Raw genomic sequence first — 27,373 nt, 5'->3', positions numbered from 1 at the left:
TGAATTCCTATAGACCTGTGGGATTAACTTCCTCCCCTGTTCTGAAGCCAGCGCCTGGAAAAACAAAAGCTTATTTAATACGGCGCTCCGCCCCCGCCAGCGAGCAGCGCAGTCTGCCGAGCGGCTCCATGAATCTTCATGAAGGCAGCGCCCCCGTCAAGCGGCTGGAAGGTGACGGGAGTGAGGAGCAGTGTGCACTGGGAAGGCCCAGCCAGATGTCACTGGCTCCTGCGCAGGTGTGTGCGTGGGCCTGCTAGCCGCGACCACAGGCACGCACAGCGTCCAGAGATCTCCCCGCGCGGATCTGCCGGGACCGTCGGAGCAGCTCCTCCGCGGCGTCACGCCGCGGTCAGCTCAGCCACAGCTCCACAGAGGTTCGAGTGGGGAGCTAGAAGGCTGCTCAACACCTGAAAACGTCGTATTACCTCTCTATACTGTTCAGCGTGGAACTAACCTTTCCCTGTTCCAAGCTACTGTATATGCATACAAAGACAAAAACACACACGAACTACACACAAACGCCAGGAACGAAGTTAGAAACAACGCCTCTTTGCTTTTGGCGGTTGCTCGGCTTCCAGCAGTTTTATCGATTCGGCTGGATCTGGCAGAACTGTGGCACAGCAGTACACAGTCTGGACTCACGGCTGGGAGGTTGTGGGTTCAAATCCTGGCTGAGATCTGAACTTAGATCATTCCAGTAAAGGATCCGTCTGGACACAAGGGTAAAGTACTTGCTTTGCATAAAAGCATCAGACAAACAGATTAGTGATAAATCTAGGGTGCAAATCTTAACAGCCTTCTCTGTCTTTAGACAGAAGTCTTTTGTCCTTAGAAGCCATTTAGTTCCAGATCAGACAGGGGATTATTCCATCTTGGCCGTACATTAATAAAACTAACAGTTTACTTACACAGACCCACTCAGCATACAGTATGTTTTCCAGGTGGTGAGCTGTGGGTGGTTTAAAGTTTCCTATAGAAAGGTGGATTGCATGGAGCCCCCTGCTCTGTGTTAGTGTGCGCGGGTACTCACGAGTGTCCCGTTGGCGGAATGAAGTATATACAGCAGTGCACCCTGGAGTCGGGGATCCGCTTCTTCCTGTTGATGTTGATCTCCTCCTGCAGGTACTTCTCGTACTGGTCGTTGATGAACTTCATGATGGGCTGCCAGCTTCAGGACAGACAAGAGAACAAGCCCGTTCACAGGCAGCAGCCACAGCAGATAACTATAAAGCAGCATCCACTGCAGCTCAAGATCTCAGCTGGACATCATATGATGTCATCAGACATCATCTGACCCCAGGCTTCCCTCTCTGCTGGGGTATGCGAAAAGACAAATTCCTAATGCAAGAAATTGTATATGGCCAATAAAGTGATCTTATCTCATACCACATGGATGAGAAGCCCAGATTCAGGCACTGAAACACTTTCACCTTTAGGGTGCGACAGCAACAGGACGGATTCTAGCATCAGTGCAGGAGGCTCATCTTACCAGTTCTCGTTGTTGATCTGGTCCCCGAAGCCTGGAGTGTCGATTACCGTCAGCTTCATCCTCACACCCTTCTCCTCAATGTCTGGAAGGGATAATAATAATTATAATAATATTAATAATTGCTTACACTTATATAGTGCTTTTCTAGACACTCCACTCAAAGCACTTTACAGGTAATGGGGATCCCCTCCACCACCCCCCGTGTGCAGCCCCACCTAGATGATGCGACGGCAGCCATAGTGCGCCAGTACTCTCCCCACACACCAGCTCTCAGTGGGGAGGAGAGCAGAGTGATGAAGCCAGTTCAGAGATGGGGATTATTAGGAGGCCATGATTGGTAAAGACCAGGGGGAAATCTGGCCAGGACGCCGGGGTTACACCTTTTCGAGAAACGGCCTAGGATTTTTAATGACCACAGAGAGTCAGGACCTCGGTTTTACGTCTCATCCGAAGGACGGCGCCTCTTTACAGTGTAGTGTCCCCGTCACTGTACTGGGGCATTAGGACCCACACGGACTGCAGGCTGAGCGCCCCCTGCTGGCCCCACTAACACCTCCCATCCAGGTACTGGCCAGGCTCACACCTGCTGAGCCTCAGTGGGCTGCCAGCTGTGAGTTGCAGGGTGATATGGCTGCTGGGGTGAGGGATGAGGAGAAGAACCCAGGAGGAACAAAGGGAGACCAAGGGCAGGTGCTTTTGAAACACAGTCGAGGAGGGACTGCTCCATGCAAAGGGCTGCTGGAGTCTAGAACAAGCTGCACGGCCACGTTGTCGAGGCCGATACTCTAAATTACTTCTTTAAAGAAAAGGCTGGATGAGATCCTTGCATCCATCAGCTTCCAGCAAACAAATAATAATAATCACTAGATGCACTCTCCTTAGAGCTCCTGGCTTTCCCCAGAAAACTATCTGAACAATATTCTGAGGCACATTTCACACAAAAACACAGGATACAAGACGGCAAGAGAAAATAATTCCAGATAATTAAGCTCCACAAAGATAGAGAATCTAACTGAAGCTGCTTGTCAGGCTGTGCTAATACAGACCTAGCAAGTGGCTGAGAGTTGTACCGTTTCATACATCAAACTATCGACATGTCCACTTCAATACCTACATAAACTGCATATATGCATTTGAAAAAGTCTAATTTAAAAGGAACCTTCTAAATTACAGAAAGAGGTTTATAACGTTTAACAGGAGCAGCTTTAAGCCTGTGCCCTGAGGGGGAGCAGCTGAGCTGGAACAGACCAAGGCGCAGAACGTGCTCGGAGGCGCAGACCCCAGTGCTCACCGTGACTGATGGACTTGATCTCGATGGTCTGGGGGATCCTCTCCTCGGCGGTGGCCAGGACAGACCTGCGGCTCACCTTGGACTTGAAGAGGGTGTTCATCAGGGTGGACTTGCCCAGGCCGCTCTGTCCTGGGCGAGGAAAACGCAAAGCCATGGTGAGCTACAGTGCCAGAAGGACCTACAGGACCCAGATCCCCAGGGAGTTCGTACAGCTGCTCGACTTGTCCGTCAGTCTCACTGAGGGACCTGCAGCATTGCAGCTGATCAGATTGTTGAAATGAAAAAGGTTTTGCTGTGGAACGTTACAGAAAGAGTTGTAAATCCCAGGCAGTACGTACGGACCCCCCTGCACCCTCACTCAGTCCTTCCCCACGCTCCTCATCATGGTACAGCTCTTTCGGACTTTCCCAGGGAAGGCTGTCGAAGGCACGCACGAGGCACGAGAGAAAAGTCCTCGTCTTTTAAGCCGCTTTTCAGGAAGGATTCTTGTTTGCAAGTCCTGGTGCCATCGCTGCATGCCTGAGAGCAGGAGGGTCAGAGTGAAGCTCTTGGGGGGGGGGTCACACTGGTCACACCCCAGAGGGCAGAGTGCCCATGCCCGTCCCCCGAGTCAGACCCGCACAAAGAGACGCCGTTTCCCCGGCCAGGGAGTGCTGGGGTCCTCCTCCCCAACCGCACCCATCAGCTGCTGACAGGGGCAGTGCAGCAGTCGGACAGAGGGCTCCCCCAGCATCCGCGCGCGCAGTTCAATCCCAGACACCACCGAGAGCAGTGCCCCGGCAACAGGCAGTCATCAACATCCAGCTTCCGCACACAGAAATAATAAGGATTTATTGCACTGATATTGCACTGCTCATCCCATAAGGTCCCAAAGCACGTTACACTAGGAAGGGAATCTCTCCATCCCACACGGAAGAGCAGTCCCCACCGGGGTGAGTCACTCGGCCTCTCGGCACCTGCAGTGGACCAGCAGGGCAGGTGGCGAAGTCAGAAACTGCTTGGCTTGTTGAATTAAGGGGGATCTTGGGAAAGCCAGATGGTTCAAGCCCAGAGTGGAATTTAGCCAAGACACTGGGGTTAACAGCCCTACTCTTACAATTGCTGCCAGGAGACCTTCAAAGATCAACTAGTCAGGACCTTAAGGTCCGTAGCGCAGCACCTCCTGCAGTGCAATGCATTACTGGTTATGAGCGCCACCTACTGGTCCACTAACACCAATGCCTGATCTTCCTCAGAGGTGTGCCATCCCAGAACACATCAGGCAAACTCGGCTTAGCTTCAAACTAGTAACATCACTGTTTGGCAATACCAAGATAAAACAATGATTAAACCATTTAGTCCTCCTGTGTAAACTTCATACTCCTCTCTCATCCAGAGAATTATTGAATTATTATACATCAGTACTGCATGTAGTTTTCTGCAGGTATGAGGGTTCTTTATCATTCCTTCAGCAGCTGTGGATCTCCAGGGAGTTTTGTATTGTGTTGCGTCTTGCCTATAAAAGCAGTACTGGCAATGATAAAAAAAAAACACATGCTAGTTAGCTATAAGCGATCTGCAGGCTTCAGCAGGCCCAGTTGGGGGTTCTGAGCTCCATAGTTTGGATCTGTAGAGGGCTTTTAGTACACGGAAGCAACAGGAGAGGCAGAGACAGCTACACTAAGAAAAGCCCTCCTGTCTGTTTACAGTCGAGCTAGAGCAGAACGTGCCCTTTCAAAAGTAATGGTGCTACGGTGCTCATATAATAAATCCCCAATGAAACTCCCTGCCTTATAGGGCAAACAGCTTTTAGTGTAGCCTTATAAAGGCACCAGCTGTTACTTCTCAAGCAATGCTACGAAGCCCAGACTCCATTACAACCCATTAGGGCCACAGAGGTCACAGCTGGATAATACCGGTTTCAAAGATATAGCCCCTGCTACAGCAACCCCAGGAGAACGTTACCTTGCTGCACAATTGAGCAAGCGGACACCAAGAGGCTACAACTCTTTTTTTGCTGTGGAAACCAACCCCACACATCTATACCCTGACACAACCATGGCCAGACGTTTACAGATGTGCAGGGGATACGAATGACAAAGATCTGCCAGAAAAGAGGTCCTGATTTAGTCACATCTCCACAGAGTTACATGGAAAAGCGGATATATTGTACTTACATACGTGTGTATTTCACTCAAAATTACCAATCCAGTTCTTGCTGTGTAAGTAATATGTATACCCCACATGTGCCAATTTTAGAACTTGCCCTATGATTATTAGGTATTCCACTCTATGATTTTGTTGTGCCTTTGACCTGAATTCATAAGGAAGACACATACTGTAGAACACAAAGCACTTTCCTTTGAATTGTTTTCTAAGACACTGCTGACTGTTGACAGTGTTCAGTATCCAAGGTGCTATATTCGTAAACACAATCTAGAAATGTAAATGATACTGACGGTATAAATCTTTGAATGTCCCAGCACTGGCCTAACCCAAACTATTCCTATGCTCATCGAACCTGAAAATTAACACTAATCTAAACCCAAGTTCCAGAGCCCAAGTTTCAGCTTGACCTTCCTTCTAGTTTAATATTAAAAACGATCCCAAATGCTAATCCTACACCAGATCCAAAACCTCCAACATGGCAGACACAGCATACCCAGAGGAAGGAAAGGAGACCAGGAGCCATGAGTAGAGGCCTAAACCACGGATCAGGAAAGCACCCTTTAGGTGACAGACATCTCCTCCTTGGCTTGCTGCAGTTGGAGGAGACTACAGGAGCAGGCAGTGGACAGGCTCCCTGAGGGAGTGTCTGGCGCTGTGAAACTACATCCCAAGATCCTCCGGGCAAGGCGACTGGTCTTCTGACCATTAGACCACACTGCATCCTAAAACCATTAAGACTAACAATATGGTAAACCATATCAGTCACACTTCGCACTCCATAAAAAGAGGTGGCTGGATGAATTGGTAGGCTTATAAGAAGTTTTCATATCCTTCAACTCCTACAGCTGTGAAGTCTGATGTCAGGGATTCACAGATCTTGGGTTACGTCCAGGTTCAGACCAAACTGAGTTTTACCATAATTGTTTTTGCATTATCACAGCTGCTGCGTGCCTCAGTTTATTTTTATGAATTTTTTTTAGCGCCCGTTTTGAGTTCTGCAGAGTATACGAAAGGCTGCCAAAGAATTTAGATCATCATGCAAATCTAAAAGGCGTGTAATTTGACACTGCATGTTTGCACGAATTTTGGTAGAAACGTTTTGTAGAAAACATCCTGTCTTGCAACTCAAAATGGCCACTTCCTGGGTAAGCAGTATCAGCTCAACTTTAAAAAATATTTCACTACTTTAGAGGTAGTGTTTTTAAAAAAAAAACATTTTAAAGAACTAATCAACTATTTTGACATATGTTATTACCAATAGAAATTCTCTAAACTATGGTACTGTGCACACTGTTCTATTTTTTTCAATCTACTGAAACTGTAGCCATTTTGCTTCAAGATAAAAGGAAATCCTGACAGATTTGTGTTTTAAGGTATTTAGCCTTACGTGTGTGTGTGTAGAGAGAAACCAGTGATGTTAATGACAAGGAACAGCTTTTAGAAAATGAGATCTGACCCGTGAACACAACAGATCAGTTGCTCATGTGAAGATTGACCTGAAGTACTACGATCAGGTTTTTGATTGATGCAAATTAAATTATACTGTAGGTGACTGTGTGCAGTGAGAGAGCTGGCGAGCCTGTAAGTATGTGTCGTGCTGAGAAAAAAAAACATCTATGCAAGATTTTAGATGGAGACCCAGTTTCACTCAGAACTTTGACCCATTTGCCAATGAAAAAAATCTGGAATCTGATACCGGGGGGGGGGCTGGTTTCTGTTTGCCTGTGGGCTCTTGAGCCCTTCCAGTTGGAAGCTGTCATCCATCACAAGGCTTGTAACTTTGCAATTGGCAGGAGGTTCTAGAGTCATCAAAGAGAACGCTAAAAAAAAAATATTTTTCTCTTGACAAAAATCTTCAAAGAGCTCCCTTTTCGTCTGCAGCAGAAAGCAGCCTGGCCTGTAATTCCCGGCGACTGTCCTGATTTACGATGGTCTGGGACGGGGCTGGCGCACTGCTGGAACTCACCCACGACCATGATGTTCAGCTCGAAGCCCTGCTTCATGGCCTTCCTCCTCATCTGCTCCAGGATGGCATCGATGCCCACGTAGCTGAAGTCCGCACCTGGCTTCTCGCTGCGCACTGGGGGGGTCGGCCTAGCGCCAGCGTCTCTGGAGGGGTCTGCCATGGTGCCTGTGTAGCTGGGAACGACCTCTGACCCTACTGAGAAAGACATGCCCAAAGGGAGTCAATACTGAGCTGTACATTTTTTGAAGCAGAAAGTCGGATTTAAGTGTACCAAAAAGTAATTTAAAATTAGTACAATTGCATAAAACACCCTTTTTCAAAGACAAGACATGAACTCTATAACTCTGAACACACTTGCTTATACTGATGCATTCAGCACAGGTACAGTAGCAGGATCCAATAAGCGCAGAGGATTGCTTCTACATACCTCTGAGAACTGAAACATAACCAGTACCAAAACCTGCAAAAGGAAGCGTTCGATTTACAAATGGGAAGAAGCAATCAAAGAAAACAAAGCTTTTAAAACCCCGAACTGATTTAATTTTACAAGAAAGCCACGGGCAGGCTGGGATCTGAATGATTGTAATGTCAGTAAGGAGAAAAGAAACTATCTTGCTAAGGTGCTAAGGCACATGACGAGAGCTTCACCATGACTTCCTTTTCAAACGTGTGTGGAGGTACAAACGTGTGCTCTCAGCTAGCAGTTCACAATCCCAATTCCCTCAGAAAAACAGCTGGAGAAACAGGGGTTCTGTAAACCAGGCCTGGCACAGAACCAGCTGAGACACACCACAACTAGTGATAAAGCAGACAAAACACCAGATTAAAAAAAACAGGATTTACATTTGGTGTTTGATATGTTTCAAGCGTTATCTGATTTATTGTCAACGCATACACTCGGCTTCAAAACAGCATGCTATGCCTCTTTACCTTTTTTAAAAAGAAATGCAAAACAAAAAATCAGAAGAACAGAGTGCAGCAGGCGATAAGATTTTTAAAGCCTGGCTTTTTAAAAACTTACCTGCCCGCAATAACCTTGAGTCTTATCAGACTTAAACAAACAGTCTTGTGTTTATGTGGGAAAGCCTCAGCCCTTGAGGAATGAGGGCAGGACTGATAAGCAGGACCCTGTCTGGAAAGCTCCTAGACCAAGCACAGCGATCTCCTGCCGCGGAGCAGCACAACAGCTACAACACTTCACAGACAGCGGCCTGCTTCACTGGATAGGCATGAGCGATTATACTGGTATGCGCTATCTGCTACAGCTGTGTTATCTGCCCTACATTCTACTTTTTTTTTTCCACGAGTTGTTGACAAGAATCTATAAGCGTGTCACCTCATTTTCAGTTCTGGTGCGAAGGAGAACTGCGATTTTGCATTTGAGTTCAACGAGCTATGAAAACACGAGGAGGAAAGTCGAAAAGACACTTCAACAAAGGCCTGAAGGCAATCAAAACGGGCTGCATACACGACGCCTAAAGAGGCGCAGAGCAGATGTACCAGCAACAGACCTACAGGTGGACTGAGATCCTAATCATAACACTGACCAAAAAAAACAGAGAAGCGAAGCTCAGGGGTTATACACCCACGTCTTCCCGATCTGTGTGGTCAGATTTCTGCGACAACCCACTCCGAGAAAACAGGTGGCCTTTAAAATCAGTGGGATGATCAGATCATGGATCTGTCGATGACGCTACGAAAGCAGAGTCCATCCTGGCCAGTCTATTGAGATGACCCGATTTCCGAGTCCACAGCAGGTCACAGGTCACAGCAGGTTTTGCAAGCAGGTCGTGAATCGCTGCTTACAAAAATGTTCTACTCTCTCAGAAGACTGCTATAACACAAGGAAGAACAAAGACACACATCTCTATGCGGAGAAGGCTTGGGCCCTGCTGCACCCTCGTTGGCGAATCGGTAAAGGGGTCCCGAGCTACAAGTTTGCACCTGCGCCGCCGTGGAGGTCTCCAGGGCGCGCGGACAGCGCCGCAGCTCCGCCTGCGCTCGCACGATGCGCGGCTGCCGAGAAAGCAGGAAGCCAGGAGGCGGGCTAGAGATAAGCATCTGAACACGAGCTCAAAACATCATCCACTCTACGCGAACTGAACAAACTGCCACGGTTTTCACTTTGACCCGGTGGTTTTGCCAATTGCCATGTAGTCTCCAGTTCTAACGTTTAGGCAGCTCCTTGTGAACAAGCGGACACATGAGTATTTGTACAGCTCAGGTGTACAAAATAATTCAACATTTCCTAAACAAGACTAGACTAGATTATATGTTTTTTGGAGAAAATGTTAGATTCAATAATTCATTCATTATACATAAACGATGCCGAATGTCTATTCTTTTCAAGTCCTAGAGAAACATTTTATAGGTTTACAGTGACTCTACTCAAATGATATCCCATTTATTTCCATGTTCTATATCCATGGGAAAACATTTCAACAAACCACACTTTATAAAGCCTGTAAAAACAAAATAAGCAGAGTAATTCACAGCTGATCTCCAGAGATTTTTATTTTAAAATGATCAAGGCGCCCACAAGGCTTTGATGGAACACTTACTGAAACTCTACTGTTGAGAACGCAGATAATATTTTGAAAGCATTGTCTCTAGCCTACAGGCATTCATGGCCCATTTAAAACTTCAAACCTCTGTTTATTTTTAATGCAACATTAACGTTAATCTTTTGTGCAAATGTTTCGCTGCACATCATTTCACGTAATCACACTGTGCCAGATTCACTGAAAGCTGAACCTGCACCTATCGCCTCGCTCATTACAGTGCGGTGCAGATTTCAATAGATTTAACTCAGAGGGCCACGGTCCAGATGAATTTTAATCATCAGCATTGTTTATGGTATAGCTGGCCTGGATCGGCCAATAGACAGGGGCGCTTTGACTGATTTAGATCACTGGTTCTTAACCTGGGGGGTGCACACAGCCCCCTGGGGGGGCTAGACTGCCAGATTTTTTTAGAAAATAAATCATAGAAAATGCAACTTACTTCACTGAATTTGGATAAGGGGTGTGAGAACGCAGGCGGCAGTAAAGGTTAAGAACCACTGGCCTGGGTTATTAACATTCACCCACAGTCCCAATAGCCAGAGGCCCTCAGAAAGATAAAGGGAGGCGAGAAGCCAGGTAGCTGATCCATCAAGATAAGCCACGAAAGTTCATAACCCCGAACAAGTAACACACAAAGACCAGAGCTGTGAGCTTACCAACGGCACAAAACTGCCGAGAGGAGCCTGAGCTCTGGGAGAGGAAAGACCCCCCACCTCTGCTGGCTGCTGTCCTGTCATGTGTGTGCTCTCCTTCGCTGCACACACGCCGAGACGTTACCGTTCTGATGACGACACTCCTCTTTCAACCCCTGCACCCGCTGAACAGTTTTCATTTCCGCCAGTGCGGCTCCGCCATTGCTGCTGGTCCTGGGAAAGGGCACTCCCTCATCCCATTCCGGCCCTATCCCGTGCACCCCCCTTTTCCCCAGCGGGGGCTTGAGCACAAGGGCGTCGGCCTACCTGCCGGCCCCACCCTCATTTCCTCCTGGATCGAAACGCCAGCTTGCCTTTGGAAAAGCATCGCCGACGCACGATCCGCACGGCGTCTTTAGAAAGTCCGGCTCACAGAGAGACCTAGCAACGCCCGCTGTGTGCCCAGGCCAGAGCCCAGGCCCAGCAAGCACAGCTCCGCGGAGGAGGCCTCGGGAATCGCTTGACGCTTGTCCAGACCCCCACAGCCTTACCAAGCTGGCAAGGCGGCGGGAATCTAGAACTGCTAGCGGGGGAGAACGCAGTCTCCCGTTTCCAGACTGCGAGTGTGGACAGGACAGGTTAAGGCACGTGGGAGCCCTGTTTTTCCTTGGTCCCAGTTCCCTTTTGGGCAGGTTCCCACAACCGTATTTTATTTTCCCTGTTTGACAACTTTACTAATCGGAGATCGGTTTTAGTCCGGTGTTTCTCCAAGTCAAACCGTTGACAGTGAAAACCCCACTGAAAAGCCAGATACAGTCATAATCACCCCCTGCTTTCCCTGCTGGGCAACAGGAAGGGCCTTGGAGGTAAGTGCGATTCAACCAAATCCTGACAAAGTAGATTTTAAATTAGCGATTTGCTAGAAAAGCTTTGCACGTAAACCAAAAAAGCATTCAAAAATCTAAACGGAAAAAAGATTTAATAGACTGATTTCTAATCAACTGTAATTATACTTAAGAAGTTTTGCAAGGCTCATAAGCATAGTATTGTTTGCTTTGCTGTTAACATCTGTGGCCAGGCTCTCACTGCCTTCGTATGGCAGTGGTATTTGATTAACTTTAATTACAATTTTAAAAAAATCCTTAACCTCGTTTCAAATTCTGAACCAACTGACGAGAGAGAGCTGAACAAAGCACGTGCTGTATCCAAAGACGAGCACTGAATACTACAAACTTCCACCAGTTACAATCCTAAAACGCAGTTGTTAATAAACAAAAGTTGTGATTAAACAGATAAAATGAATTTCGCCGCTTCAAAAACAGACTTTTATCATTCGAAAAAGTAACAGACTAGAAAATGAAAATGAAAAACGTTACATGCTTCTCTTACAAATTAGCATGCACTGCTTGGCATCTGCACAGGACAGTACAGGTGGTTTAGTAGATGGGGAAGAAAACTGCGAACATCTCTTTAGCTTTAACTGTGTTTTTGGTGAGCAATAGAAGCAAGCGCATTTTCCAAAGCCTTTCATCAAGCAGAAACGCAAATATCAAAATACTCTCCCCCCCACCCCCCTCCATTTAGTGCTTTGAAAGTGCCAAATTATTCTGTTATTTTTAATTCGTACTATTATTTAAGACAAAGCGTTGAATCAGAAAAATCCGGAGCTCACCTCACCTCTGTGCTCATGGGCAGCGGTGTCTGCCTCTAGACTCTCGTCAGTTGCTAGAGATGAGTTGGAGAGCAACTCAAATTCCACCACAGGAAGAGAAAGCAGATGAACATGCCAAACAGTAACCACTTCACAGCTTTCAAACTGCGCAGGCCTTCTTCTTGCTTTTTTAAAAGGCTTCTTCTAGCTTCAAGGAGGTCGCTTTACAAAACACCCAACACTTACTGAAAGTCAGCTTCCCATCGTTTTGAAGTTTTAAAGTAAAAACGCAATTACAAAACAAAGACAGAATTTCACTTCAGATCACTTGCAGAGGAAAACAGGATATGAAGATCCAGAGCTATAATGGACTTAGAAATCCATGCATGTGCACAGCAAAGATACCTCAGCTCATTTTCTGTTCATACGGTCTTTCAGCACAGCTTGAATTCACCTCACTCACTACCCATCGTAGTAAAGAGCGCATTACAACTCTGATTTCATCAAGCCCTGGGAGGCTGTCACCTGAAAACCCCCCTCATGGAGGACGCACGGACACTGTGCAGACACAGGTGCTCACACCATTGCAACCCACAAGAGCTTTTTATAACAGAGTGGCGTGATGCTTTTGTAAGTGAACAAATGACTGAGAAGATGAAGCTGTAAAAGGAATTGACAACTTCGACACTTAGCTCATAGACATTGCCATGAGCTGTGAGTTAAAGGTTTAAATATTTTAATACATGTTTAAATGCATACTATGATATATAAATGTGTACTATCAAAACCTTTGTCTCAGGTTTTTTTGTGTAGCGGTTTCTTTAATAGCTTTTAAAAAGCTGAACTAGACAACAGAGGAAATAAGGCCGTCTGTTGGTCCTGTGGTGAGACAGTTTCCTCAATACCTATTGAACAAAACCACTCATTAACATCAGTTTGTCACAACCACCCCAGAGCCCCTCCCCATCAGCCCACACCAGACCCTGAAAGCAAGCCCTTCCATGTTGTTTTAAATACATTAATCATGTAATTATACCCCTTAAAGTACAGAATGTCGTATGATCTCTCGCATCCAGTGTGTAAAAACCCCTGCTGGGCTGCCTCCCCTTCTAACAACGAGTCTTACCTTTCTGCAGTCTGAAAGTGCTGAAGAAGTCAGCGCTAACTGCTCCAAGTTAACAAGTATACTTTACAATTATACATCTGAACCAGCAATTTGAGCTGCGCCTTTGATTTTGGTAAGGGGGAGTGAGGAAAGACAATGAGAACCTTAACTGCAGATCTTAACTGTTAAATTGAACATAGATGGGGTAGGATTTTCTTTTCTTGATTTCTGCCAAACGCAGCCTTTACAACACTTAACCTTTGTGCAAAACCCCTCAGGCACTGCATCCACGTGCCCTGTCCGTCTGTCCTTTCTGACGCCAGCAAGGGGACGGACTGCTGGCACCGCCCTGCTTCCTCCAGCTGCTGTGGAGCGTGCACCCCGAGCTCCCACGACACGACTGCATTCCACAGCTCCAGACCCACACTTCGCCTTGCTCGCATCGGCTCGGAACCCACCACTTTCTGCAACCCAAGTCATAAGACATCACGGTCCGAGATTGGTATCCTGTCTTCTTTAGTACAGACTCACTTTGTCCCGTATTTATTTCGCTAAGTGCTTTCACCACAATCAATTTGCATCTGAGCTAATGGCAGCAGCACATGATCGTTCCTCCTTCTCTCTCTCCTGCAGCACTGGCGACGTTCCCGGCTGTCCTCCTCCACCGCTCACATCAAAAGTGTTAGAGACTCCAGTTCAGCGCTGTTGTTCCACTGCATTCAGCTCAACAAGTCTAATTCACATGAACAGGCAAATTACCCTTCAGGGACGTTTAACGACATGGAGTGTTCCTTTTCCTGTTTTCAATTAAGGTGCATAAAAAGAGTCAGGAAAATAAGGAGAAAGGGAAAAACTACAAAGGTCCAACAGCTCTGTAAAAACTGCCCTAAATCCAAACGCCACAAGGGGGGAAGAGGGCCAACATGGATCCAAGAAATGATGACACTGATTCATTTCCAGCACAGCGTGTAATTTGACTTGATGGTTTTACCAAACTGCAAAACAGAGAAATACAGCCGTCACTAGCGCTTCCCAGCTGCTGATCGTCTCTGTGTAGAGGGCCGTTTGAGACCAGGGCCCCTCTCTCTGGTGGGGGGGCAGGCAGCCAGGGATAGCGCACACGGCACGACCTCTGCAAAATAGTCCCAGACTCTCTTTCTGCATGGAGCTCTGGGTTTTCAAAACCGATCCTTCGGACCTATAGTGCCAACGACAAGGAGATGGATTTGTTTGTTTTTTTCCTGCGATAGACCAGACCTCTCATTCTAAAACCCAGATTCTTCCAGCTGTGAATGCTGGGTCAGAACCAGCCATGAGAGACTTGGGAGGAAAATCTGGTTGCTGCTACATGCATGTGGAGATGGCGGACCAGCAGGCATCACCTTTACGCATACTGTAGATAACCTTTTAGGATCACGCTATAAGGAAGCAGAAAAGCTAGCGTGCGCACAGTTAATTAGGGCATACCATCCAGGATTTAAAAAAAAATGTGACTCTGCTTCATCAATAATTCATAAAGTCTATCTTTGGAAGCACAGTGAGTGACAATCCCTTAACTCAGGGGATCTGCTCTCTCCAGGTCGATTAGATTTGCTCAGCTTCAAGCTGGTATCGTTCTTGATGACTGAAGACTTGGATAAACACACACTTATCCATTCATTATTGAGAAAGCTTATTCTCAGTGAGAGCCGTGGCAGTCTGGAGGCTGGCCCAGAGGCAGGGCTATCCCTGGATGCCAGATGGCAGTCCATAGCAGGGGGACACACAATGACAACTCCGAGACGCCACCTAACCTACAGAACGCACCTCTGGAAACTGGGAGGAAACCAGAGCACTCAGAGAAGATGAACATGCCCACTCCACACAGAAGGCAGACAAGAGGATTTCACTACAATTCCAGGATACGCTGTACTACAGCAACGTCACAGCACATAGACACATTGCTCATCGTGCATCTATACTTCACAGCCAAGTCAGACCACCTATCTATATTACAGACAAATGATCTGGAAACATGACCTTTCATCTGAAAAGGTCAGGGCAGTTTGAGACATCAGATGAAGAAAGCTGAATGAGTCTACCCACCTCGCTGCCCAACTTGCAGGAAGTTAATAAAGCTCAGTGCAAGAAGGAAATGGATTCATATCTCTTTGACAGAATCATGCTATATGCTTCCTGTTAGCCACCTCAACACCGCTGTGCTCACACGTGTATGCAGGGCCTGTTTAGACAAAGTCACAAGAATGCTGCCAGGCTGCGCTCTGCCTGTGGGATTCTCAATTACGGCTCGCTGAGGTCACGACCTTTGAACCCTCGTGCAATGAAGCAGATGGGGCCAGCAGTGTTTACAGCCACCTTTCACACACCAGCCTCTGGAAGAACATCACGGCCCAGACCATCGGCACAAAACTGATAGGACTTGACTGGACCGGCGCACGGACTCCAAAAATCGAAACGTGGTGAATCATTGCTGCCACCACAAAAGAAAAGGAAATATCATTCCTAAAGCTTTTGTGCAACCAACTTTACAGAACTCCTGTCAGCAGTGCTCCACGGTGAACCCATCCAGAACCTACACTTGTGAAGAGCTGGCTCCCCAACTGTGAAAGCGACACTCACTGCACCCTACCAGCCTTGAAGCTTTGTGATCAGCCAGACTCTTGTAAAACAGCCCAGTCCCATCTCAGGCAGAACCAGAAGCTTTTCCCCACGACAGAGGGGAAAACCAGCCGCCATCGGCACGTCTTGACGGTCAGGATAGTTTTGGTTTTAGTTTGGGGCAAAAGCAAAGTGCCTGCCACTGAACTTAGCTGTGATTTGTTTGTTTTTTTAATATGGGGATTCCAGTGTCAAAAAAAAAAGAGCTAGCAACGACCAGGAAGTAATGGAATTATTTCTGTGAATTCCCCGGCCTGCATTCTTTCAGTGCTTTTATCCAAAGAGTCCCGATGTCAAGACCCAGGCGGAGGCTGTTCTAACAACCAGTGCTTGTCACCACAGAGCAGTAATGCTAAGCAGACCCCCGAGGCACAACACTCTCATTGAGACCAAGGCCTGCTTGTGCGCAAGGTCAGCAATCTGTCTCGGTGCCCTCCTCATCCCCCTCCTTGACAGGGCAGAGGGAAGGATAAGCGCTGCAATCTTTAATGCCTGGATAATTTTCAACAGCCCCATGATAGGCATCATAAAACAAGGCTAATAAGGTTAAAAATCTCATGTGGACTGGAATACATATCCGATTAATGCACTCTCCACAACCCCAGGTACTGCAAAAGAAAACACATGGGCCTGTGAAGTTAATTCTGTCAACACAGGGCTGGTTAGATAGGCTGTTCTTTTCCATGACACCAGCTGAACAGTTTAATTGAGAGATAAGACGGTTTTGTGTTAACACTAATGTCAATGACCTCTTACTCTTGGCTAGCTGGTCTGTAAAATAAGAAAGAGAGAAAGGATAAGACGTGCCTCGCCTTGTACTCAAGACTGGCAAAGCAGGAGAGAACGAGGTTTATAGTGACACTTCACTGGCTCTCTCTCAGGTGAGCTCTTTTCTCCAGCTGTGTTAAAGTTCAGGGACAGTTTTCTGTCTATTTCATCTCATCTCCCACCTCTTAGTCAGTCCTGTTCATTCCTTGACTGTGAGGGGATCCTCAAAAGGCTTGGACAACCCAGTGAATGACTGACGACAGATACGACACAGTGAAACACAAGTCAGAGGACAGAAGTGGAAATTACGACAAAGTGCACAGTTAAAACCGAGAGCAGGAGGCACTTTAAGCAAAGGGTGGCGAACGCCTGGAAGAATCCGTCCAGCCACGTAATCAAAGCAACTTCCCAGACGTCTTTCAAGACACAGCTGGACGAGATCCTCCAGTATACAAGCCTGTAACTATCCAGTGAGCTAGATATCCTGGATGTCCAACTCTTACTTACTGTAATTGTCCCAGATGGGAAATGTGTTATGTAGGCAGGTAATAATAATAATAATAATAATAATAATAATAATAATAATAATTGCATACACTTATATAGCGCTTTTCTGGACACTCAACTCAAAGCACTTTACAGGTAATGGGGATCCCCTCCACCACCACCAGTGTGCAGCCCCACCTGGATGATGCGACGGCAGCCATAGTGCACCAGTACTCTCCCCACACACCAGCTCTCAGTGGGGAGGAGAGCAGAGTGAGGAAGCCAATTAATAGAATTTATTCAATTAATAGAATAATGCACTAATTAAGTTTAACTAATTAAAACAATTCTCCCCTAATCAGCACAGAAAAAGAGTCAACCAGTACTATTAAATAACAAAGACATACAACTGTCTTCTGCTTAATTTAGTACAAACGCATCTCTTTTGGATGACTTCGCTCACCTATTCCTGAAAGATCAATGCAGCTTGTTAAGTATCAACTTGCAGGCTCATTAGCATTCCAAGACGGGGATAAACACCTCATCAACAAGTGAGCACAAGCTGTGATTAGCTAGTAAGACAGCAGAATGAAACATCATCAATTTCCTCCCCCTTCTATAAACAGCAGGACTGCTCACTTGTTTTTTTCTTAAAAAGCTTCTCCTCTTCCTCTCCTGCCTTCTCCGTTTTCTCCCCCCCCCCAGTCTTTCTTTCCTACTGAATAACCCTGCAGGAACGAGCACGCAGGCTGGGGAAATGCAAACTGCCTCAGGGGTTTGCCCACTCTGATCACGTGAGGGACTGGTCCAGCCTCAGCACACACATGACACACGCTGTGTAGAGAATACCAGCGTGCCCTCAGGTCACGAAGACACGGACAGAGGCACTGGGCTTAAGCGCTTGCAGGCAGACCGCCGTTCCCAGGCTGGATCCCTTTTGATGGTGGAGAAACAGTTGGCTCTGGTAACGCAGGAGAGGGAGGGAGGAAAACTCGGCATGGGACTAGGAGCCTCGGCAAACTCATGACTTCCCTCTCGTTTTGCATTGGAAAGTAACCGGTGCAACGGGTGAAGGCATTTAAACAGCAGTGAGCTTGGATGTGTGATGACTCACCCATGAAAGCCAGTTAACCAGCGGCCCCCTGCCTGCCCCCCCAAACCCCACCTTTATTTCTGATACAGGACCTCTTCTAAAAACCGGGGAACATGTCAAGATTCAAGATTTCTTTATTTGCCATATACAACAAGTGTATTGGGATGCTTACTCGTTCAGATGTACCCAGTAACATTAGAGGAAAAAAACAGGCATAAATGACAGACATGGACAATACATAATCATACAGCCAAGACAGGACACAGTGCAAATCACACTATGTCAAATCATAGACTTGTTTCTGTTTCGAATGCTCCAGTTTCATAATTAGAAAAAAGCACAACACCTGGTTTAGTTCTTGAACACTACAGTAAAACCTTAAAGGGGGTTTAAGGCCAATGACAAACAGCTGTGAGATAAAGCACAGAGCAGCAAGGACACAGAAGCACTAGCCTTGAAACCAGTGCAGTGACAATACATTGTTTGGAATTGCTTCTCAATTGGAGAAAAAAGGGCAAACAACTCATTTCTAAGCATAACTGCCTAAAATTAATCAACTGCAACTGTAAGAATGTAGCACTGGTGTTTACAGACCTTTACTCTCTGTTAAGTTACTGCATTGCTAATCTCTGAAGTTCAAAACAAAGACACTGACACTGAAACTGCACAGGACCCCAGCCTGATGAGCAACGGAAGGGAATTCATGGTGCAAACACTCCCTCTCTCCCCAAGAGGTATTAAATAGCTCGGCAAACACAAAAACAAGAAGCAAGGCGGACACTCTCTGCCTCTCTCAGCTGATCTGCATCACTGCACGGGGGGACACTGAGAAACCAAGAGATGAAAGTTCACCCTGCCCTGGAGAGACTGCTGAATGAGCGCTGCCAGACCCTCCTTCCTCTTCAAAAGCCAAATAAAATCATTGTGCCTCTCTCTCTCTCTCTCAGCATTCACCCGGTGCTACACACCTGATACAATTCCAACATGCGCCAAGCACTTTCTATCCCACTGCTTAAAAGCGTCCCGGCAGCGTTTCCCTGCGAGCGGCTGAAGAAAAATTAAAAGCTTAAAACCCAAAAAAAAAAAAAGTAGATAATGAACACTTACCCACCCTGCCCTGCTAAGAGACAGTCTTTCTCCTGCGTGTCTGAGGCGCAAGCACACGGAGGCCCCGCCCACCCGCAGGTCATGTGACCGGCTGCTTTTACACACCACACCTCTCATTCACTGCTCGTCAATAGAGTCTTGTGGAGCTCAGTCATAGGAGCGAGGATCTTCACTCCGCGGCGCTGCACAGCATGTGCGTTTCGTCTGTTTTCGCTCTGCTTGACTAGAAGGACGCAGGTTTCGCCCCCCCTGCCCTTTTCTGTTAAAGCGACGGGTCCTAGTTAAACCTGTGTTACCTCTCAGTTTCTTCCTAACTCCCCCCACAACACTGTGGTGCTCAGTGTTATCACTCTGCCTCGGACGGACAGATTTTATTTTGCTATCAAGCAGAGTTATTAATTAAAGGGTTCGTTTGATTAATAATTAACGCAGATTCTTCATGACAAAGTTTAAGGTTCACCTGGCATTAATCATTAGCCACGAGTTCTGCACTTGACGATCTTGCCACGACTCCGCGTACTTGTCATGACTTCAATTTAACATTCCTCTGTAAATGCCCTTTAACAATCCGCTAAATCTTGAATTTACCAGTTTTACAAATATACACGGAAACGAGGGGGTTAAAAGTCCAGGGTATGGTTAGGATGGTTCATACAAACCTATGGTAGTATTTCAAACACTGGCTTATTTTCATCAAGTATTAGAATCCTGGAGATCCTGGCAAATACACCACAAAGTCAAGGTCATTGTGAGTTTTGAAATGACTGATTCTCAGAGAAACTAGTTGCTTCACATACAGTACACAAGACAGAACAACATCATGATGCTTAGAGGTAAAAGCAACTCCAGACTGCCAGAGGTCACTCAGAGAAGCACAGGCAACCAAAAACTGAGGATGGCCCACTGCTGCAAGAAGACCAAGGTGGCACACCTCTTGCCTTTCTGCACCATTGCAGGCCATGTGGATTTGTACAGTTTCGACAGCACTAACGTGCATGATCACTTGAACTTGTTAAGTCTTACCTAGGCAGCTCTGGTCTTCCTGTACTGTACATAACACGATCAACAAAGTTATTCACAAAAAAAGCTGACGATTTGCACAAATGACATTAGCACAAGATATTTTACTTGTGAAGCGAGACTTGGCACCAGGGTCACAAAAGGAAAATACAGGAAGTTAAACAAACTGTTGAGGCTTGTCCAAAATCAAAATGCACATCAGAATGAAACGGTGAAAGAGTGTAATTTCCACTGATCTGCAGATAATTCCAAAATTAGGTTTTTCTGTCTTGCTTAATAATGCTGAAAAAATGCTGAACAGTTTTGAACAATACAGAACACAGAAACTATGCCAGCTGGCAGAAGGCTAGAAGCTTTGACAGTGTACTCCGGGAGGTAAATTGCACTGAATACATTTTTCAAATAAGGGGTGATGTCTTAGTTCATTCTGCCTTCAGCTAACTGCACCTAATAATAAGGCATTTGACAACACAGCCAACTTCCCCGTTATTAATACGCTAACACTTAAATTACACCGATGCACTCTCCAAACTGAATTAGCCTGCTTGCTCTGAGGTAACTAGAGTTTGCATCTCTGTGTTCGAATTGCTGGCTCTGCTTTTTACCCCAAAGTTATTGAAGCGGCCATTTTCGTGTTGCTGGAAGTTAGCTCTGCTCGCCAGCGCTTTACGGTCAGGGAACTGGAGGCTAACCAGCAGCAGTGCTCCCCAGAGACTGGTTTCCATTTTACATTAAGAAGATCCAGGTTTAAAGCATGAGGCTCTTCTTTTAAGAATGAGGAGAAATGCTGAGTGCATGGAACAAATTAGCAAGCCAATGACAAGGAGGGTGAGTCACAAGGATATCTTAAAAATGCTCGATGAGGTTCTGGAATCTATAAACAGCTAAGACCCAGATTGATTTAATAATGCTCTCTCCCCTAGTTACCTTTCCTATGTTGTTACATTCTTGTGCAGTGCAGAAGACTGTAGCTTTCAAATAAAAAAAAACAAAAATAAGATTCTGGGATGTGTTGCACGCAAAAGGGAAGGAGGAAAAATTTTAAAAGACAAAATCATTGATTTAAAGCTCGCCTTTTGCATTAGAGCTTCTGTTCTTTTTCCAAAGAAGTCGCATAGCAGGGAAGAGGCAGGCCGCAGGTCCTTGTTTACCCGAACTGGAAAACCACAGTAGCCTGTTTACTTGATGAGACCATGCAGAGATCAGAGGACTGTTCAGGCTCCAGAATGCAATATAATGCCCCCAAAGGCAACCCCCACTTCTTCCAGAACATTTACAATCTATTGCATTAATAGGAGACCGCATACCAGTTTAATTTAATTGCTCTAAAACAAGAAAAAAGTGTGCATCATTCCCATGAAAGCCAGTTACAGTTTTTGCAAAAAAACAACAAATGTGGACAAACTTTTGCCTCACATGAATTTACTGGAGTTAGTTTCAGGTTTTAAAGTTATGGTATCGAGGGCTTAAAGGCTGAAGCTCTCACAGCTGGATTGGATCTCTCAGCAGCCTCCCAGCTAAATCCCCGAACATGGGAAAAACGCTAAACTGGATTTTTTGTAATCAATAGGCGACCTGCACGATACTGACAGAATGTGTGCAAAACAGACAGACTACGTCTTTGAAACATCTTTCTCTTTTTTGTTTTCTTGAGAGGAACACTTTGGCACAGACTTTTTTCTGGAGTAGCTGAGAGAGCACATCTTCTTCGTAACCTTGCAGAGGCCTAGCTGAGGTAAACAGTGGCAGCCTGCCGAGAAACACAGGGCAGCACTGGGTCTTTCCCGGTTTTTCTGGGTTTTTTTTTTTCCCGTTGTCCTCCTCCGAAAGTGAAAAAGGATGAAAAATCCCTCCTGTTGCCTCTAATGGGAACCACTTGCTGGGCCAAGATCCTCCTTCTTACATGCTGGACAAGATGATTTTATACTTACAGAGAGTGCCGAGCTGCTCGCTCTCCGAAGGGGGATCCATTCGCCCAGGTTAATGAGTCGCACCCGTGTGAGTTCGGCCTTTTGTCCCAGCCAAGTTTCCAGAGAGAGGAGCAGGAGAGGCTGGAGGCTCAGCACAACGGAGCTGTACAGCCGACAGCTGTGGGGTCTTTGTTTTAGTCACTGCACTCGCTCACGGCCTCTAATCTTAATTACAAACATATTTTGTTTTGCAAGAGGAACATAAAAAAACATTGCTCATGGATTGGGACTCCCGGGAAATCGCCGCTTCCAGCTCATCCCAGAAATAAATAGCTGGGCATTTGTAAAGATCAAAATCTGTGAGGAGTTATTTTGTTTACTTCGGTTTTATTTTTGATGGTGACAGTAGCAACGATAGTCTGCACAGCCCCATTGTCCTACATTTGATTATGGACTGGTGCCCCTTAGGTGTGGAGTTTGCATGTTGCATGTGGAGTTTGCATGTTGTCCCACATTCGCAGAGGTTTGCTCCAGGTGCTCCAGTTTCCTCCCACCTTCTAAAAGCATCCTGACTGGGGTAACTGCTTTCTCTTCATTGTCCATGTGTATGTATTTATGTGGGTGTCTATAAAGTTTTGCCCTGCGATGGACAGGCTTCAGGCTGGCACAAACGTACACAGGAATACCCGACTTTCTGCGGTGCATGGGTGTTGATGGTTCACAACAGACTCTTCTAAACTACACTGACAAAGAAGCAAAAGCTTTCCGCACAGATGCCTGAACTGAGAGGCATAAATACAAGGTCTGTATCTGAGCCTATGCATGGCACATTACTTAAGAGCAGGTATAGTGCGCTGTCATCATTATAACACCATGTACATGATAAACACATAGTAAAAGGTACTAAAGCCACATAAAATCCTGGTAAAACATGGGAAAGTGTATCAAATCATACTGGTTAGAATAAACTGAAGAGCAAAACACTATGCAAATTTTCATAAGGGACAGCAGTGTGTAATACTGGTACCGCTTCTGTAGCTCGCCATCACTTAAATATGCATTTCTATATATAAGATTAAGAAGTAAAATAAAGCATGAACAGGAAGGGAAAGCACGGTGGTGCAGTAGTTAGCATTGCTGCCTCACAGCGCTGGGGCACTGGGTTTAATTCCGGACCTGGGTGCTGTCTGTGCGGAGTCTGCACGTTCTTCCCTGTGTTCATGTGGGGTTCCTTTGGCTGCTCCAGTTTCCTCCAACAGTCCAATGACATACTGCTAGGTTAATTGGCTCCAGGGAAAATTGGCCCTGGCGTGAGTGTGTGAGCACTTGTCCGTGTGCCCTGCGATGGACTGGCATCCCATCCAGGGTGTACCCTGCTGTGCGCCCAGTGCTTGCCAGGATAGGCTGAGGCTCCCCCACAAACCCTGTAGTGGATCAAGCAGTTTAAAAAATGGATGGATCGATGAACAGTAAGGTGATTGTATTTAATCTGTTTAGAAATCTGGGACGTCCTCTGCACTCAGCAGGCTAGGAAAGAGTCCAGCATGGCCCTTCACAACAGAAATAGAGACACAGCGTCTCTAAACCAGTGTTCTCATTGTAGTCTGTTTTGCTTTCCTCAGCCACAAACCTCTACGCAGGGTGATGTTATCAACGAGACTGTTTTGTAAGTGGTGCTGTAAAATGTAAATTCCAGCGACAAGGTCTCAGTGAAGGAATAATGAATCCCAGTGTGGCAAGATTTGTTTATGCAGCAAAACTACTGCTGGATAGACAATGGGGGGGTTAGTTCCAGCATATAGGAGCCTCATCTAAGTGCACTAAGTCAAGTGATGTGCTCTGGTCTCAGTGGTGTTTGCTGCAATGCAGGATGAGAGCTTAAACACAGAAAACCAGCCGGTCTTTGTATTTGCACTCATGCCACAGCAGCACAGAGCCCTGCTGGCAGCCGAACCCACAGTTTCGAGGGCAGACCGCAGTTTCTGCAGACGATGTCTGAACAACGCATGTGGCCGCAGTCAGAGCCCCCCCCCCCCCACACACACACACCCGCCATCCCTCCTCTGAGAGCTAAGTAAAACTGGCAGTTTCATTAAGGCATCAATATAGCCTCAGAAGTAACACCCCAAGGCCTGGCTCATCCCAGCCACGCCAACTGCTGGGGAGGATTTGGAGTTACAAGCCACTCATGCTGTGCCGACATCGCAGCCCGGGAGGGATCATCTTCTACCGGTGTCCGACAACTGCTGTGGGCCCTGCAGGTTCTGCAGCTAATGCCCGGATAATGCCCAGTTTATCACGCCAAGGCAGCTGCACACCAGCTAATAAGAGCGTCTGCAAGGCTTTTTCTGTGCTGCCATTTAAGGATAAAACAAAATACCACGGTCGGGCACCACAAATCTTGGGGGGCTGCCAGGTTGGTAGAGTTGTGACTTTGACAAGACTCCTCTCAGCCAGACTTCACTCTGGTAATCAGCTTCTCCACAGGCTGAAGACAATGACATTGGCTTATAAAGGCAGTGCTCATTTCTCTTTTGTTTACACAACCACCCAGAGAATTATGTTTCAGCTGCTCTTTTTTTTCTGGTTTAACTTTCTCTTTATGTGTGTGGTTGTACTTTATTTTAATCCTACCCAAAACTCAAAGGCCCTTAATACAAAGCAAACACTTTTGACAGCAAATTCATTTAGTTACACGTGCTTTCTTTAATCCAGTTTGCATTCTAAAAATGACCTTTATTGGAAAAAGAGAAAAGGCGTAAGGGAACAATACTCAGTCATTAAATGGATGAACATGGATGTTTTGTAAACCTCTGTCTCCCTCAGTACTGTACGCCTGTTTTGGAGCAAGCCAGCAAACAGCAGGCCTGGAGTCATTAGGGAAGAGGTCACCACTGCAGAGCTGAACTGTAGTGGGAAAGTTTAAAAAACACTCAGGCTCTGACCAACAGCTCAGATTTACTGTTTCCGTAGCCCATCTCTGCTGTTTTCAGTATTGACAAGAAATGTTTTAATCTCTCCAAAAACATTTTCTTTCTTGCTCATTAAGATGTAGTTTTTCTCCATGTTCTGGACTCACACATACAGAGAGAATGTGAATCAATATTCCTGATCTTGCAGATTTTAATAAAAGAACTGTGAAGGAAAAATTAGGACTAATATTGATGGATCAAAAATATTTTTAAATCAATCCGGCAGTTGCACTTTCCCTGGTATACCATCAGTGTTTCTGAAGCCTTCTTTATCAATCATACTCAGTAAGAGAAAGCATAGAGGTAAAGGGGTGTGATCAGACAGAATGGGGGTGTGGTGCATACCTCTACAGCCTTATAGCCCCAGTATCCTGAGTTGGATACTATGCTGGCTGTCTGTGTGGAGTTTGCATGTCCCCCCCCCCCCATAGTCACATGAGTTTTCAGCTGATGCTCTTGTTTCTTCCACTCCCATAATCAGGTCAAGCTTGATTGGCCACGTCCCTTTCAGGGGTGGAGGGGAGTTGAAGAGTATTTTGTGTGTGTGTCGTTGGTGAGGGTGGGGTAAAATCAGTATTGGCTATAGGCCAGCAGCCAAACAGAACCACATGGGCCGAACTGCCCGTGGTCAGCTCTGGTCTTCCCCATGTTCATCTCCTTAGGGTTTTATTGAACACACACATTTTATTAATTTGAAAATAAGACAGGTCATAAGTGTGAGGTGCTTTTCTAGCCCTTCCAATTAATTAGTAGTTAATTGGCGCAAAGGATCTCATCCAGATGTTTCTTGAAAGAAGCCAGGGTACCGGCTTGAAGCACATGGCTGGGCAGCTTGTTCCCATATCCCTCAGTGTGAAGAAGCACTTCCTGTTCTTGGCTTTACACAGCATGCACTTCCACATGCTTCCCACCTGTGACCTCTAGTCTGCATTTCTCCGTTCGCTCTGAAGACACCCCATGGGCTGACTATGTCCTTCCAGGACGAGAACAGAGCTTACTGCTAGAGAATAAAGTCAATAACGTGAGCAATTTCTCACTCGTCCCCCGGGGCAGCAGGATTTGAGCCTAGAACATGCTACCCAAGTGCCAGCTCCCTGTCAATAGTAAATTAACAATGTAAGTTTGCCAGCAAATCATCACTAGCAGTCCACTGAAGCTCAACAGGTCTGAGCCTGGCCAGTACCTGCAGGGAAGACCTCCTGGGAAAGCTAAGGTTACTGCTGGAAGAGGTGCCAGTACGGGGAGCTCACCCTGCAGTCTGTGTGGGTCCTGATTTCCCTGTATAGTGACGAGGACACTATACTGTAAAAAGGCTCCGTCGTTTGGATGAGACCTAAAACCAAGGTCCTGACTCTCTGTGTTCATTAAGAATCCCAGGGTGTTTCGCGAAAAGAGTAGGGGTGTAACCCCAGTGTCCTGGCCAAAATTCCCCCTGGTCTTTACTCATCATGGCCTCCTAATAATCCCCATCTATGAACTGGCTTCCTCACTCTGCTCTCCTCCCCACGGAGAGCTGGTGTGTAGTGAGCATACTGGTGCACTATGCCTGCTGTCGCATCATCCAGATGGGTGGAGAGGAGTCTCCATTACCTGTAAAGCGCTTTGGGTGGCATGTCCAGAAAGTGTTTAAGTGTAAGCAATCAATTACATATGAGGCACATATAGAATACAAATACAATTATTATTATTATTATTATTATTATTATTAGAAACATCCTGACATCTATACAGATTTCTATGTTTTTTATTCATCTTACTTCCAGCATTTAAAAAATAACTGTAGAAAATCCCCAGACCTGTTACAGAAGCTGATACTGTGGCTTCTTTCAAGAAACAGGTGGCCGAGATCCCTAGATTGATTAGCAACTGGCTACCTCCTCTCATGTTCCTGAACTGTGCAGCTGGGTAACTTACAGTTCCAGGGCTGGCCAACACACAAGAGCCTGCGCTGCATCTCTCTGGGCTGCGTGGTGCAGTGAGGGGCAGAGGATGCAGGAGAGAGGGAGAAGGGAAGGTACAAGAGACAGATAATGACAGTGAAGCGGACTAAGACTTGGGCTGAGAGAAACTGCGGGGAAAGGGAGACAAATGAGCAAGGAGGACTGACATTCTCCTCGGGCTGTCAGCCCGTCTAGTGTTGTCATGTTCTCTGAGAGTTGTCCTATGTGCTTCTGGTATCACAGAATCAGTTCTTGTTTCTGCTAGGGGGTGGCTAGGAGTCTCACCCCAGCCAGGTCAAAAGCAGCAAAACTTTGGGGAATTAAAAGAAATGAAGTTCTTCTACTTTTGTTTCTTTAAAAAAGTGTACTTTTTCCAACGTCTTGCTTTCATCTTTGCTCTTCTGCCTTGCATTCAGCCAGGAAGCACCGTTTAACTCTGCGGAGGCTGGGCTGCATGTGAAGGCTGAGAGTCACACGAGCACAGGGTCTGGGAAAAGAGGAAGCGCTTCCTGCACACGCGGTTAAAAATAGTGGAAGCCAGAGCACTGAGAGCACAAAACTGTACCGCTGCGC

The 27,373-nt window shown here is 46.3% G+C and overlaps 1 protein-coding gene across 5 annotated transcripts in view; it reads right to left on the bottom strand.

Moving 5' to 3' along the window:
• LOC102697629 (septin-9-like) overlaps window positions 1-27,373 on the bottom strand; it is a 94,972-nt gene that overhangs the window by 11,449 nt on the left and 56,150 nt on the right. For all 5 annotated transcript variants that reach the window (XM_015356270.2, XM_015356272.2, XM_015356273.2 and 2 more), the window contains 4 exons: window positions 6,895-7,089; window positions 2,781-2,909; window positions 1,490-1,571; window positions 1,031-1,168 (listed from right to left, as the gene is read on the bottom strand). In XM_015356270.2, the coding sequence (XP_015211756.2) occupies window positions 1,031-1,168; window positions 1,490-1,571; window positions 2,781-2,909; window positions 6,895-7,089 (544 nt within the window). The remainder of the gene's footprint in view (window positions 1-1,030; window positions 1,169-1,489; window positions 1,572-2,780; window positions 2,910-6,894; window positions 7,090-27,373) is intronic.

Source organism: Lepisosteus oculatus, chromosome 9, assembly GCF_040954835.1.
Source record: "Lepisosteus oculatus isolate fLepOcu1 chromosome 9, fLepOcu1.hap2, whole genome shotgun sequence".
NCBI lineage: Eukaryota > Metazoa > Chordata > Actinopteri > Semionotiformes > Lepisosteidae > Lepisosteus > Lepisosteus oculatus.
This window is presented reverse-complemented; position numbering and strand designations above follow the sequence as displayed.